Below are 14,287 nucleotides of genomic sequence, written 5' to 3'. Positions count from 1 at the left end.
TTACTGTTGAGTGAGAAAACAATGTTGCACATTGAGTCAATCATCTGGGGACCCCCCAAAATAATTTGGGGACCCCACAGGTTGAGAACCACTGCGTTTAGATGAAAGATTCATGGTCTTGGGGTGACGCTCTTCCCCACAGCGTTGGGGTCGTGGTCGGGGTCTTCATGGTCTTGGGGTGACACTCTTCCCCACAGCGTTGGGGTCATGGTCGGGGTCCATCTTGAAGGTGGAGGGTCGTATCTTCATGACGGTGGTCTTCAGGGAGTACCACCACCCTCTCCAGGGGAACCACACCACCCCGTCGTCTGTGGCCGCGCTGTAGGGACCCCCGGGCCGGTAGAGGCCGTTCAGGTTGGCCGAGTGACACCTATTAGGAGGAGAGAAGGGTAGACTTAACTCAGAGAGTCTACGGGTCCATTTGGTCACGTCCTATTTTTAGTTGTAGACCTCGAATTATTTAATGTTTTAACTGTTGAAAAAAAGCAGATCTACAAGTTCACAGCGCGGCACCATGTGCAGTGATGTGAGCTTGAAGATCTGCTATTTTTGAATATATATTTTTAAAAGCAAACATTTGTAACTCAAATATTTGCTTCTGGGGGTCCCTGGAACAACATATTTTGAGAAGGGGGTCCTTGACATGAAAGGGATTGAGAACCACTGATTTACAAGAATGATTTAGAAGACATTTATAGAATCGGGTCACACATATTCAAAGACTTGAAAAATAGCAGATCTTCAAGTATATCTGCTATTTTTTTTTAATAGTTAAAGTAGTTCATAGTGTTTAGAGCACTGGTTCTCAAGCTTTTGAATTGTCAAGGCCTAACGGTCCGTTTATTTAGAACCTCCTCAGGGAACCCACTACAGGCTTAGAGAATCTAACCCCACACATTTATGTGACATGGTTGTGAAAAATATACCATGTGAAATATGATCTCAACATGCAGTGTCAACAACAAAAATGGGAATACTAGACACAGCTAGACTAAAGGGATATGTTTCAAAACTAAAAGTGCAACAGTTGCAAAACATTGCCAAAATCACAGGCCTGGTGAGACAAGACGGGTACGGAGAGCAGGGAACACTTTTACAGAATAAAAGTGTGCAAGTGTGATTATTGTGTCAAAACAAACACATGATAAAAACAAGAAAAGAAGGAGCACACGCAAACACCACCTGGGGACAGAACAAGAATGTCTACCTGTGGAATTCTTTTGTTATACGATTAACCACTTTAGTCCTGGGGCGGCAGTGGCTCAGGGGTAGAGTTGCCGTCTTAGAACACGGAGGGTTCCCGAAGGGTTCCCAGTTTGATCCTGGGCTCTCCCAGAGTTAGGCCACATTCTCATAATATAATTCGGTTTAGTCGTGCGAATGGGAGGGGTGAAGTTGCTACATTCTTGCATATTTAATTGATACGTTTGCGCTCGCACTGCACTTTGTCATCCGAAACAAGGAATCGTCCACGTCTGTCCATGGGACATGTATGTATCCAAGCTGCATAATAATGCCCCCTCCATCTCCCTGTGTTTATTAATTCTTCAAGTTCAACTCACAATGTAACCGCAGGACCGCCACAAAATTGAGGCGCAGGCGTCAGCCTATTTATCTGCGGTCGACGGTCGTAAACGGGCGATCAAAAAATAAAACCAGCGGCGGCCGGAGGGACTCGCAAAATCTACCAGCAATAAACCAGACAGCAAATACTTTTAATAGCAAGATATGAATATCTACAAAGAGGAGGACATCAACGTCTCTCTCTCTCTCTCTCTCTCTCTCTCTCTCTCTCTCTCTCTCTCTCTGCCCCTCGTCTTGCCCTCCGCTGGTTCCCTCTCTGCGCTCCGCGCATGAAGCGTCTCCATTTGGACATTATTTGGCACAGAGAGCCGCGCGCGCAAGCAAGGGCGAGAGACCCACACATCGGCCTATATTATATTAGGCCTATAGCCTATATATGATATACAAGTGACTCCTGTGGCACTTTCCTTTTATCTAACTGTGAGCAACTCCTCACAAATAATACACCATGTGCGATCGAGGGAGCGGTGATCAGAAATTGAATCAATGAGGGGAGGAGGCGGCCAGAAAGTCAGAAATCTAATGAGAACGGACGGTCTGGAGGGGGATTTAACCTTTTATAAATAACTATGGATTGAACCTGCACATGGCTCTATATATTGCCTGTATTTGAGACGGTTGGATTCACACCAACAGTGAAGCGTTTGCTGTAGCGAATCGAAACCACCGTTTTTTTGTGGATTTGCATTTGTTTCTTTGATTCGAAAAAGAATACGGATGCATCTTCACACATGCCCAAACGTTGTGTATTTTCTGACAATACGTTAGAGGATTCGTTTTAATCGCAATAAAACGTGCCTGTGTGAATGCCGCCTTAGTGTGGAAGAGTCCTTGAGCAAGACTCTGAACCCCTAGTTGCTCCCGATGAGCAAGTTGGTGCCTTGCATGGTTTCCTCCGCCATCGTTGTATGAATGTGTGTGTGAATGGGTGAATATAATGCACAATCTCTGTAAAGTGCCTTGGGAAAAGGCGTTATATAAATGCACCAATTAGTCCTGCCCTATCCACGGCTTTCCAATGCCCCATAGTGCATTGCGCAGACGTTGTACCGAGCTTCCGGCGCCGCAGCCGAGTGTGATTTACAAGCTGCGACGCAACGTGAGCTTGTATGTCTGCTGTTAAACCGGAAGTGTGGTCCAAATAATCTCCAGTAAACTCCCGCGGAAACAGGTGGATACAGTATACATTTTGGCCATTTGAAAATAGCCGAACTACAAGCTCACAATCTACTATTTTCTAAAAGACTTTTAGACGTTTTATAACAAGTTAGGGTTTTATTTGAAAACTTGGTAAATGGTAATGGAAATGGTACATTCTCCATAATGAGTACTTTCTACTTTTGGTAGCCTACTTTAAGTACATTTTGATACCAACACGTTTGTACTCTTATTCAAGTAAATTTAGAATTCCGGACTTTTACTCGAAACAGAGTATTTCGACAGTATTGATACTTTTACTTCAGTAAAACATTTGAGTGTTTTTCCCATACCTGTTGAACCACCATCCTCCCTGGTCCTCCTGGGCGCAGTTCCCTCTGTAGCGGTCGTTGTCTCGGTCGTAGGTGCTGAAGGCCATGCCCTGGTGGCTGGCCCACACCGACACGCCCGGCTGGTAGCTGGCAGACAGCGCGTCGCCCGCTGTGCCCGAGTACGCGCCAAACGCTAGCCTGTACTTCTCCTGGAGATAAGAAGAGAGGAGGGTTAGATTATGTTTTTAGTGTTAGTTTTGAGAGAGCATATAGAGCAATAAAGGGCTGAGGGAACATACAGTAGGGAACATACAGTAGGTACAGTTTACTCCTACTATTTGTCACATGCTGTATGCTAGATCTGTTCTCCGCATTTGACCCATCTTTTGGAGCGGTGAGCCGTAGCCGTGCCGCGCTTTAACCCCACAATCCAACCCTTGCTTCTAAATGCCAAGCAGGGAGGCACCGGGTCCCATTTTTACAGTCTTTGGTATGACCCGACCGGGGAATCAAACCCCCGACCTCACAGACACAGGGTGGACACTGTGTAATAGTGCTTCATTAAAGCACATACAATATAGGCCTACACATGTTAGATATGCTGTCACAAAAGCTACGATAAATGTGTATGAGGGTGTAACAGTCACAAGCAGAACGTTATTGTTTTCACTGTATCATGATTCATGAAATCAGTTTTATATTAGCGGGAGAAGATCTGGGGTAGGCAAGCCTCATCCATCCATCCATCCATCCATCCACCACCAACCCCTCCCCTCCTTTCCCTCCCACCTCCTCATTGTCCACAGTGAAGTTGTTGTATTCTGCATAACGTTGGTTTCCATCAAAGTCTTCCAGGTTGATCCTTAGAGCATAGTCACCTGTAGGGGGAGACACATTTACACATTTACAAATTTAGAATAGACCAGTAGGCCAGCGGTGCCTGCTGGCCTACTGGTCCAGGCGCATACCACATAGGCATTTGATCCAGACAACCTTTACCGCGTGTCACTCCCCATCTCTCCCCCCATTTCCTGTCAGTCTACTGTCCTATCAATAAAGGCATAAAAGCCCAAAAACAAATAAAAATAAAGAATAGAGCATATTCCCATGTACAGTAGCAGGAGACAGACATTTAGATCAGAGCATTTTGCATGAAAGTGTCCGTCATACACTGAACCTGAGGATCTGATCAGCCCAAAATAGCAGATCTACAAGCTCACAGCGTTGTGAGCTTTGATTTAGTTAGTTTGGTTATCACAATGGAAACAAATCCCCAGGACTTTTTTGTGTTATCCTTTTAGCTCGCATGTCTGACTGTACCTTGTGCTGTTTATATTTCTGTCTAATAAAGTATTCAATCAATCGACATGCACTGTGACCTTGTGCAGTGAGGTGGTGCAGGTTGTCGTTCCCCAGCCAGAACTCTGAACGGATGTCTCCAAAACCAGACTTATAGTCAGCCCATGACCTGGACAGACAGACAGACAGACAGACAGACAGACAGATGGAGGGGTGGGTGGGTGGGTGGGAGGACAGACAGTTAATCCACCTATAGACCGATTTCTCAGAGCAGCAGCCATAACTACGGTGTCAAGCGGCACCTACTGCATATGTGATGCTCATGTGAAGCTGTGTATTAACCTGCAGTCTGTATCTGTGTCACAAATGTCTGGACTGTGATGAAGGTGTATAGAAACGTTAGTGTTGTTCTGCAGCTTTGTGTATTAATTCATTACAGTGATGATGTGTTTTATTAGTATTAAACCGTTTAATTTTATGACACATTGAGAGCTCCTACATTGGCTAGTTTCAAATGTCAACAGGGCTTAGGTTTAAGCAGCAAGCCTCGCCCAATATGCCTGACACCAGAGCCCTGAGGGCACTCCCTCCTCTGTTAAATACCAGCATAGTATACAGTGGCAGAGTGCCACTTGTTGCATCTATAGTCAGTATGGCAGCAGTCTTGGGCAAGGGCTTGGATCAGTTGGCAAAAGAATTGGTAAAGAAACCTGTAGTGTCACACGCAACTATTGGCCTCATCCTCATGGGACTTGAGAAGATTATTTCCATGCAATTTGAGTGTCCTTGTGATGGAACATCGATCAACAAAATGTTTGTACTTGTCGTCGGTTTAATTCCAGCCATCATGTTCACCTACATAATGTTGCTGTTGCAAAGAGGAGTTTTGACATGCAGAGTGTGGTGGAAGATTTTGTTGGCCAGTTTGTTCCCCAGCAGCACTTGGTGGATGTTATTATGTCTCGACGGCCAGTACGCTGCTTGTGTCCTGACTGACTGGGAAGGAAGATATGTGGTTCTTGAAAATGCAATGCCACGAAGATGGTGTGAGCCAATTGATCCGACTTTTATCTGCTTACATGAACCTCACTACATGAACCTCACAATTCGCGAAGGATGTATGCTAAGAACACAGCAGTTCATTGTTGATTCTCAGGTAAGTTCAATATACTCAGTATACTGTAAAGTACATGACAGTAATAAGGACCTCTATCCCACCAGTAAGACTCCCTAATCGGGAGATAAGCGACCGTCAACTGTGTTAAAAAAGTCGGCCTGATGGTGGCGCTATATGGGACAGATCCAAGTTGATGAGATGAGTGTAGACATACTGTGTAGCGATTTGTGTGATTTTTTTTAGCTTTTTGGCGTGGGTCCCTGGGGGTCCCTGGAGCTGTGGGGGTCCCTGGAAGGGTGGAGGTTGTGGATTGGCAGACAAGGATTGTGTGTGGTAAATTTCACATGGATAGGGGCAACGATGTCGTAGTTTCGTAGTTTTTTTTTTTGCTTTTTGGCGGGGGTCCCTGGGGGTCCCTGGAGCTGACTGACTGACTGACTGACTGACTGACTGACTGACTGACTGACTGACTGACTGACGGACAGACAGGTGGTGGAGGGTTTGATAGTAACACAATATTCTAAATCCTTATTGCAATGCTGCATGTCCTTTGCCTAGCCTACTAACTTTTAATTTTCTTAGCCTTGTCAAATAGTTTTTCCTGTTAATATTTACTATACCACTGCTTAACTGTCTATGTTGTGCCCCAGTTGACAGGGCTTGTCTGTCTGACAGTGTTATGTGTAGGATACATAACATATGGAATCATGAAACTATGCAACAAGATAAAGCAACCCAACGAAGAGTCAGTGCCACTGAGTGAGTTACCAAACAGGATTCTGGGTATCAGTAGAATATTGTTTTTATTCATATACAGTAGTTGGGAAAACTGGATCTGACAGCTTTGTCCTGATTTCTAATCATGCATGGACAATACATGGCAAGCAGGCAGGCAGAAAGTATGTGTGAAACCGGGGTCCCGAGTGCGACTCATGGGATGGGGTGACGACTCCTCCACCTCCTCGACTCCTTTCACGGCACGTTGCCGCTCGCTAACCAGCCTGGCTCTTTGGCTGACCGGTTAATGTACGCCCTGTTATAGTAGCGGCCCTTTGAGAACCGTGACACATGACCATTTGCATACTTGAAATGACTGGCGTTTGACGCCTGACATACAGAAATGTTGCATAAAGGGGCAGGCCTCAGCCCTCACTGACTTCTACCCATTTCAATTGGAACAGCCCTCAATTCGGCCCCTCTAGTCTATACTCTGCACCTCTGCACTGTTAGTCACATTTTGTACCTGGATTTTGACCTCTGTTTTTGCCTGCTGGATATTGGATTTGTTTTTCCATTTAAACCCTGTTACAACCTCAACCAGACAATGAAACGATTCAAACCAACGGCATGCAAGGGACCACAGTGAAACAATGGTGCAGGAAAAGAGCAAAGTCATCCGTCATCCGTTCAGAAGGAGCTATTTGCATTTAAGTAAAGCATAGTTGTTGTTTGTTGAGAGATAGTGTTTCAAAATGTCCACTATAATGACAATAACAACTATAATAACACTCCACAATCCACATAATCCATGGTAACCCTCCACCCACGTCCTCCTCCAACCTAAAAGTTATCTCACCTCTGATCACCTCTGCCTTCACAAGAAACTATTGTGACACTGCATTCAATTACATTCCTGGCATGGCTTCATTAATCACTCATCATGTCGGCCTACATCATCTTTTTTGTCTCAAGTTTCCATTGGCATTTCGAAAGTAACCAAGTACATGTACTTAAGTACTGTACTTAAGTACAGTTTTGAGGTATTTGTACTTTACTTGAGTATTTCCAATTTCGAATACTTTTACTTCTACTCCACTACATCTCGGATCCAAATATTGTACTTTTACTTTATTTTAAAACTTTAGTTATTAGTTACTTTGTAGATTTAGTAACAAAACACACATGAACCACCTCAACCCTATATAGGCCTACATTTGAAAATAGCCAATCTACAAGCTCACAATGCATCGTGAAGCGACACATTGTGAGCTTATAGATTGTCTATTTTCAAAAGATGTTATACATTTGAAAAGGGACATTCTGCCTAATGAGTACTTTTACTTTTGGAACTAGAATTTGAAACCAATATTTTTGTACTTTTACTCTACTAAATTTTGAATTTGACTTGTAACTGAGTATTTCTACATCACAGTATTGATACTTTTACTTACAGTAAGTAAAACATTTGAGTACTTTTTCCACCACTGTCTGTGAGAAGCTAAGATGTAATTATTATGTCTAATAAATCAAATCAAGTGTCACGTGTGGTTTTCATACCATGGACTTTTCTCATCAACTGAGAATAAGGAAGCCACAACTAGCTATTGTACCGTACCTTGCCAAACCAAAACAATGCTTAATAGCTGGTAGAACTTGTTTTGATCTCCTTCTGTCCTCAAGTAACACTGTCCTTTGAAAAGCAATAGGCTTACACACCGACAAGTGTGGTGCTGTACCTAGAAAACTTGACGCAGGAAAACACACATGGAGACGACATGTATCTGGTCAAGGTGCTGCTGGCAGCCAGCGAAAAAACAATAACTAGATTGTGGTATAAAAAGTTCCAATACTAGTCTCAGTGCACGGCTCAGGGAGCGAATGAACTTTAGAAAAGATGCCAGCACTCACTTGTGATCTTTCTCCTTTTTTATTTAATTATTTGCCCCAGCAGCTGCAGGCAAACGGACATTTCGGCCCAGCCGGGATTGCCTCAGGGTGTAAAAGTGACCCTCCAACGTGTGCGCAGGCAGTGCCAGTGGCTGTGCATTGCCGAGGAAATATATGTATGATACAAGAAGAACTGTTCCTTGAGAAATGGGAAAAATGGACTGAATATATACAACCCAACAAAATGACACCACGAATATATTATGATTAAAATGTGATAATCAAAATGTTGTAATGATGTTGACCCTGTGAATGTTTTATACATGCAACAAACTGCAAATAGAAAATAAGTAAAAAAAAAAAGAAAAGAAAAGAAAAGCAATACACACCCACTCACCTTTGCAGCTAAGTGGCCCTTTTGCGATGGATGACTGATCACACTCAATTATTTTTGACCAAAAATAATGAGGATTTTATTTGGGTGGTTAAGTGGCTCAATAGTTGATGCAGAATACAATTGTTTTAACATGTTGCACTATATTGGAATAGACCCTATGGCACATTATCAGTGCATTGGTACAGTATACATCTAGGGCTAGGTCAATGTGTTTTCTTGTAAAATGATTATTTTGCATGTCTGTGGCAAAAATGAAATATTAATGAAGATGTCCATCAAGAGCTGCATGGTGATTGGCCCTGTACCTGTACTACTTGTTGTGAGCACACACACACACACACACACACACGCACACGCACACGCACACGCACACGCACACACACACACACACACACACACACACACACACACACACACACACACACACGCCTACCTGTTGAATCTCTCTGTGCCATCAGTGCGTCTCTGTATGAGGGTCCAGCCTCCTTCATCACTCATGTCACAGTACACAGAGACTGGAGCAGCGCCGCCCCCTAGTGGCGTGATGGTGTACACCCCACTGGACCTGGAGCCAGCCTGGAACACCTGGGAGCAATCTGACACACACGCACAGACGCGCACACACGCACACATTTGAAATGTTTATTTATGCGCACATGATTATAAGTACAAGAATGCCTCATACAAAGGTCATAAACAATGACAGTGCAGTCAGACATTATGAAAGAACAGCCAGTTACAAAGAGCCTAAACGGCAGAGCATTGTTACATACAGTAGTTATAATAAAAATAAAATTAAAGGAGTATAGCCGCACTATCGTATAGCTGGCGATGCAAACTTTTTTATTAATAGGACACATAGAGGAGTGGACCCCTGTGTCCTATTAATAAAAAGCTGCATCGGCAGCTAAGAGTGTGTGGCTATTAGGCCTACTCCTTTTTGGAGCTGTGTGGAACACAAGCTACCCTATACGTGGCCGTGTGTGTAGGTATGTGGGTATGTGGGTATGTGGGTGGGTGGGTCTGTGGGTCTGTATGTAGCCTGTATGTAGTAACCCTGGGTGACCAGAGAGGTGCTGTTGAGTCTAGCCTGCCCTGAGCATCAACTGCAATACACACACACACACACACACACACACACACACACACACACACACACACACACACACACAGCTCCACTTCGAACAGAGGTTCGATTTTTTAATTATAGTGTTTGTTGTGTGTTTGTTTGTAGCTGAAAAAAAGCTACTTTAGTATGACAATTTTGTTAATATTATGTGGCTTGTGAAGATCGGGTCCAATATTTAGTTCAGTGACCAAAGAGTCAACATATTAGTTCAGAAGCTGTGTTCACGTTAGCTCTCTCATTGTAAATGAATAGACTCCAAACATGCTTCCGCCTCCTAAAAAGGTATCCACCTACGTCAGGCAGAAACGGGAAGTACGGGACTGTCCTGCCCTCTTGCTATCGCCCTCTTGGTAAATATAGGCTTCATTTACCATCTGTAGAGAATATGGGCATAACGTACAGTAGTAGCCTACATTCATTTTACGTTCCATAGCAGGGACGTGCAAGGCCTTTTAGTGAAAATATAAAAAATAGCAGACCTCCAAGCTCACAACGTGTCAGCTATTTCCGGTGCTTGATACCACACTGAACTAAGCATAATCAAGTGAATACTGGAGATGTGGCGTAACGACATGGATTTCTACACAGAGAAAGATGCTGCGTTCAAGTTCAGGAGTGTTTGGACAAGGCAATTGAACGCTGCCTTCAGGTATGGCATGAAAAGAGGGCATTTGCATTTCTTTCACCATAGTGAAAACTGTATTCATGGTCTGGAGAGGGCACTTTTTACAGACGGGTAAAAGGGCAGGGGCTCAAGCCCCCTTTGATATCTATGTGTGCTGTGCACGTGTCCGGTCTATGGGTCTAACCTCTGTGCTGCTGTGGTGTGCTCTTATGCGCTGCCTGGTTGTCTGCAGCCTGGGTGTCTGCAGCCTCCAGGCCCGGGTTGGCTGCAGCCTGGTTGGCTGCAGCCTTGTTCAGGTTGGGCTGGTTGAGCAGCTGCAGTCTGTGGAGCAGGAGCTCCTGCTTCAGAACCCTGCTCTTCAGCAGCTTCTCCTGCTCTCTGAGACGAGACAACTCCTCTGCACACCTGTCTGACGCCTGGAGACACACACACGCACGCACGCACGCACGCACGCACGCACGCACGCACGCGCACGCACGCACACACACATGCACGCACACACGCACACGCACACACACACACACACGTTTGTGAAAAAAGCAGAAAGCCTACCACCACGTACAGTGCTCCAGTGGCGTCAGTTCAGAAAAAGCTAAGGTATGGCAACATACCTTAGCAACAGGTATGACATATTTATTTTAAGAAGAAGTACATATAATATATAAACATATAGGCCTATACCTAAAATATAATTATAATACCTTGTTAAAGTGACCATTTTGTAAAATTTTGCATTTGTAGTTATGTTACTGTAATTTACCAACATAATAACCCGCACAGATAGACAAAGAGACATTCATGGATTCAAATTTAGAACTAACTTTTATCTTCCCCCTGGACCCAGGGTATGGCAGCTGCATACCCCTGCCATACCCAATTGACGCCCCTGCAGTGCTCCATAGCCAAATGGCACCCTGTGGGCGCGACCTGCGCTTGGCAGAAGTGCTGCGTTTAAGGGAAGTTACGTCATGCGGTGCAACTCTGTTTACATCACCCAGTGAAACAAACACAAATAGATTGTGGCTCTTAACTTGCTCTTAACTCAGTTAGCGCCGGGCGACTTTACGAGCGACTAGTTCACTATGGCGTTTGGTGCCGAGCGACTCGGAGCGACTTTTATATAAAAGCATTGTTTAAGATTTTAATATGTGTTTATAGACGGAGCGAAATGGTTAGCTTACCTCAGCTAATGTCCACACGTAAACCGTGAAAAAAAAGGATACGATTATGACGTCACCTTTAAACCAGGGCTTCCTGTTGACAACAGGCCTCTGCTAGCGTTAGCCTCAATGCAACCATCCGACCCTCACGTAGCTTCACTAGGTCGGATTTTGATTCTGAAACTTTCTGTGTGGCATCTATATACGTCCCGATGCCCATACCAATGGTGGTTTGAGACGATCAAGCACGAATTGAACAGTATTGAGCTGAAATGGTGACCGGCGGCCCGTCCATGTTAAGTCAATGAGGACCAAGTCAGCGTCTCATCCTGTTATGTGGATTTAAACAGGCTTAACATGGGACCATGTCAGTGTATGGTGTATGGTGGTCTCTAGTGGTCATCTGGTGGTATGGTATGATGAACGTGCATTCGTTAAGGTGGTCTGGTTAAGGTGGTCTGGGGGGATACAAAATAGCTATTTCCTGGCGTTATAAGCGCACATTCATATTCATATTTTGGAAATCTGGCCCTGTATGAGTTAATAGGTGTAACTTTGTCAGAATCCATGTTTTTGTTTGGACATTACGAGCACAATTGGAGGAGCGGGAGAAGTAGAACAGATTTGTCTGAGTGGGGAATACGTTTAAGAACACCGCAATATGGAATAATAATTTTAAAAAAAAGACTTCCGGGGAAATTCTCACGGCGGAAACCAACATTTCTAACCACTCTCTGCCTCATATTGCTCGCAGGCTTTTCTCTTTGCAGATGAGTAAGCCTGGCTACGCCAGGTTAGCCAAATGGAGGCGGGTCCGGTGAGTGACAGGAGTGGGACACTACAGCAAAGCTTGTAATGTTTTGGTAGTTGGCAAGTTATCGGCCTATAACTATATAAATGAGCATACTGTGAAACTCCAACGCCTGCACCTGAACCTGACCCGGAAGACAGTTATGTGAGAACGGCTACTGAGTGGCAAAAAACTTTCTGGCCTTGACAGCCCATACATCCAAACAGAAAAGTCAACAACGTTAAATTCACTTTGCGACTCACTTTGCCACTCATTTTGCCATTCAGTTCATGCATGGACGTGCAGAGAATGTTAGAGAGGTAGGGACTGCGACATTTCTAAAAGGGCCTTTTGGTGAAAATATCAAAAATAGAATACCTTGTGACTTGATGCTTGATTTCTACACAGAGGGCAATTCTTTCAACATAAGATGCATTCAAGTTCAGGAGAGTTTGGACAAGGCGATTCTCTTGAATGCTGCCTTCAGGTAGGGCATGGAAATTGAAATTGAAATTCGCATTTCTTTCACCATAGTGAAAAACTGCATTCATGGTCTTGAGAGGGCACAGACGGATAAAAGGGCAGGGGCTCAAGCCCCCTTTGATGTCTATGTGTGCATGTGCCTATGTGAGAGAGTATACTAGTAGGGCGATGGGTGAGAGAGCATACTTACAGCCAGGGTGAGAGAGCCAGCTGAGATGATGACAGCCAACTCAATGAGAAGCAGAACACATCCTCCCATGATGATCCTCTCAGCATGAAAACACTTCAACTCTTTGAAATCCTTTAAACTTCTTCTCGTAAAAAAAAAAAAAAAAACTTTTTAAGAAGTCAAAAAGATACGCTTCTGTTTAAGCTCCGTTTGAATTTGAACCCTGAAGAATCTCTGGGATTGTGTGCTAAGAGGCATTACATGCACACATAATACGATCCTCCCTCTCCCCTCTTGGAGAGTGCAGGCGTGTTAGAAAGAGGAGGAGGAAAAAAAAATCTAGCAAATTCGGATGGAATACCAGATTTGCTGCAGTCATAAAAATCCCAAATATGCAGGGTGCTGATTCAGAACAGACACCCACGCTCGCTCCCACGCACGCAGGCACGCACGCACGCACGCGCATGCATGCATGCACTCACACATGCCAAAGCCAGAGGGATTGGGTGGAAAGAAATGTAAATGTTAACTGTGTTTTGCAATAGAACAGACTTTCATTATCATATTACGTTTAAACACTCTCAAATGATCGTCTTCTCCAAATGTACCAAAATTTAGCAGTTGGAACATTATGGGTTCCTTTATGGGGGTCTAAATTGACCCTTACAAGTCTGTAACTCTGACAGTGTAGAAATGGAACCAAATGGACCCTAACAGGTCCTGAGGTCCATTTGGTTTGTACACTGTCAGAGTTAAAGGGACACCTTGAAATGTGAAAGTTTGATAAACACTGAGTTAGAAGTCCAAGCACAGGGTCAGCCAAAGTGCAGCATAGCTGAGTGTTCAGGAGTTTCAGTTCACTGCAAACTCATTGTAATTCCTCTCTTATATGGTCTTCCTATATATCTAGGCATGTCACCATCAGTAGCTAAGTACATGGACTCGAGTACTGTACTTATGTACAACTTTTAGGTATTTTTACTTTACTGGAGTAGGCCCTTAAACGTTACTTTTACTTCTACTCCAACTGCATCAAAGAGGCAAATATTGTACTTTTGCAGCACTACAATTATTTTCAATGATGTGAGCTTGTAGATCTGCTATTTTCAAAATATCTGTATGCAACTTTATACATTTGAAAATGTGTGACATGAGACATTCCGCACAATGACTTTCTACCTTCGGTAAGTACGCTCATGTCTCCATGACTCAGCAATAATCATATAGACGGGTTTCTGGTCCACGTCACGTTTGATTCGGTACCAAAATTAGCCAATGAAACCAGGCTTAACCAAGGAAATTAAAAAGAAGGTAGGGACATATACGTCATTTTCGCTATCATGCAATTCCAGACGGCAGATTCGTCTCACCATGGGAGCCAGCCCTGCAGCCGGAAGTTTGGTTGCCTGCATTGGATTCCATGGAAGTCCGTGGAGAAGCTCATGAACAAACCACCAA

General features: G+C 44.1%; 1 protein-coding gene across 1 annotated transcript; it reads right to left on the bottom strand.

Moving 5' to 3' along the window:
- Positions 1-165: 165 nt before the first annotated feature.
- LOC308302239 (fibrinogen-like protein 1) lies at positions 166-12,919 on the bottom strand (the record flags this gene model as incomplete). Its single annotated transcript, XM_080746497.1, has 7 exons — positions 166-370; positions 3,075-3,262; positions 3,843-3,931; positions 4,433-4,521; positions 8,907-9,069; positions 10,412-10,643; positions 12,851-12,919. The coding sequence occupies 7 exons, from the start codon at positions 12,917-12,919 to the stop codon at positions 166-168; spliced, it is 1,035 nt and encodes a 344-aa protein (XP_080602623.1).
- Between the last annotated feature and the right edge of the window lie 1,368 nt (positions 12,920-14,287).

The sequence above is a fragment of the Nannobrachium achirus genome (genome assembly GCF_963921795.1).
Source record: "Nannobrachium achirus genome assembly, chromosome: 17".
NCBI lineage: Eukaryota > Metazoa > Chordata > Actinopteri > Myctophiformes > Myctophidae > Nannobrachium > Nannobrachium achirus.
This window is presented reverse-complemented; position numbering and strand designations above follow the sequence as displayed.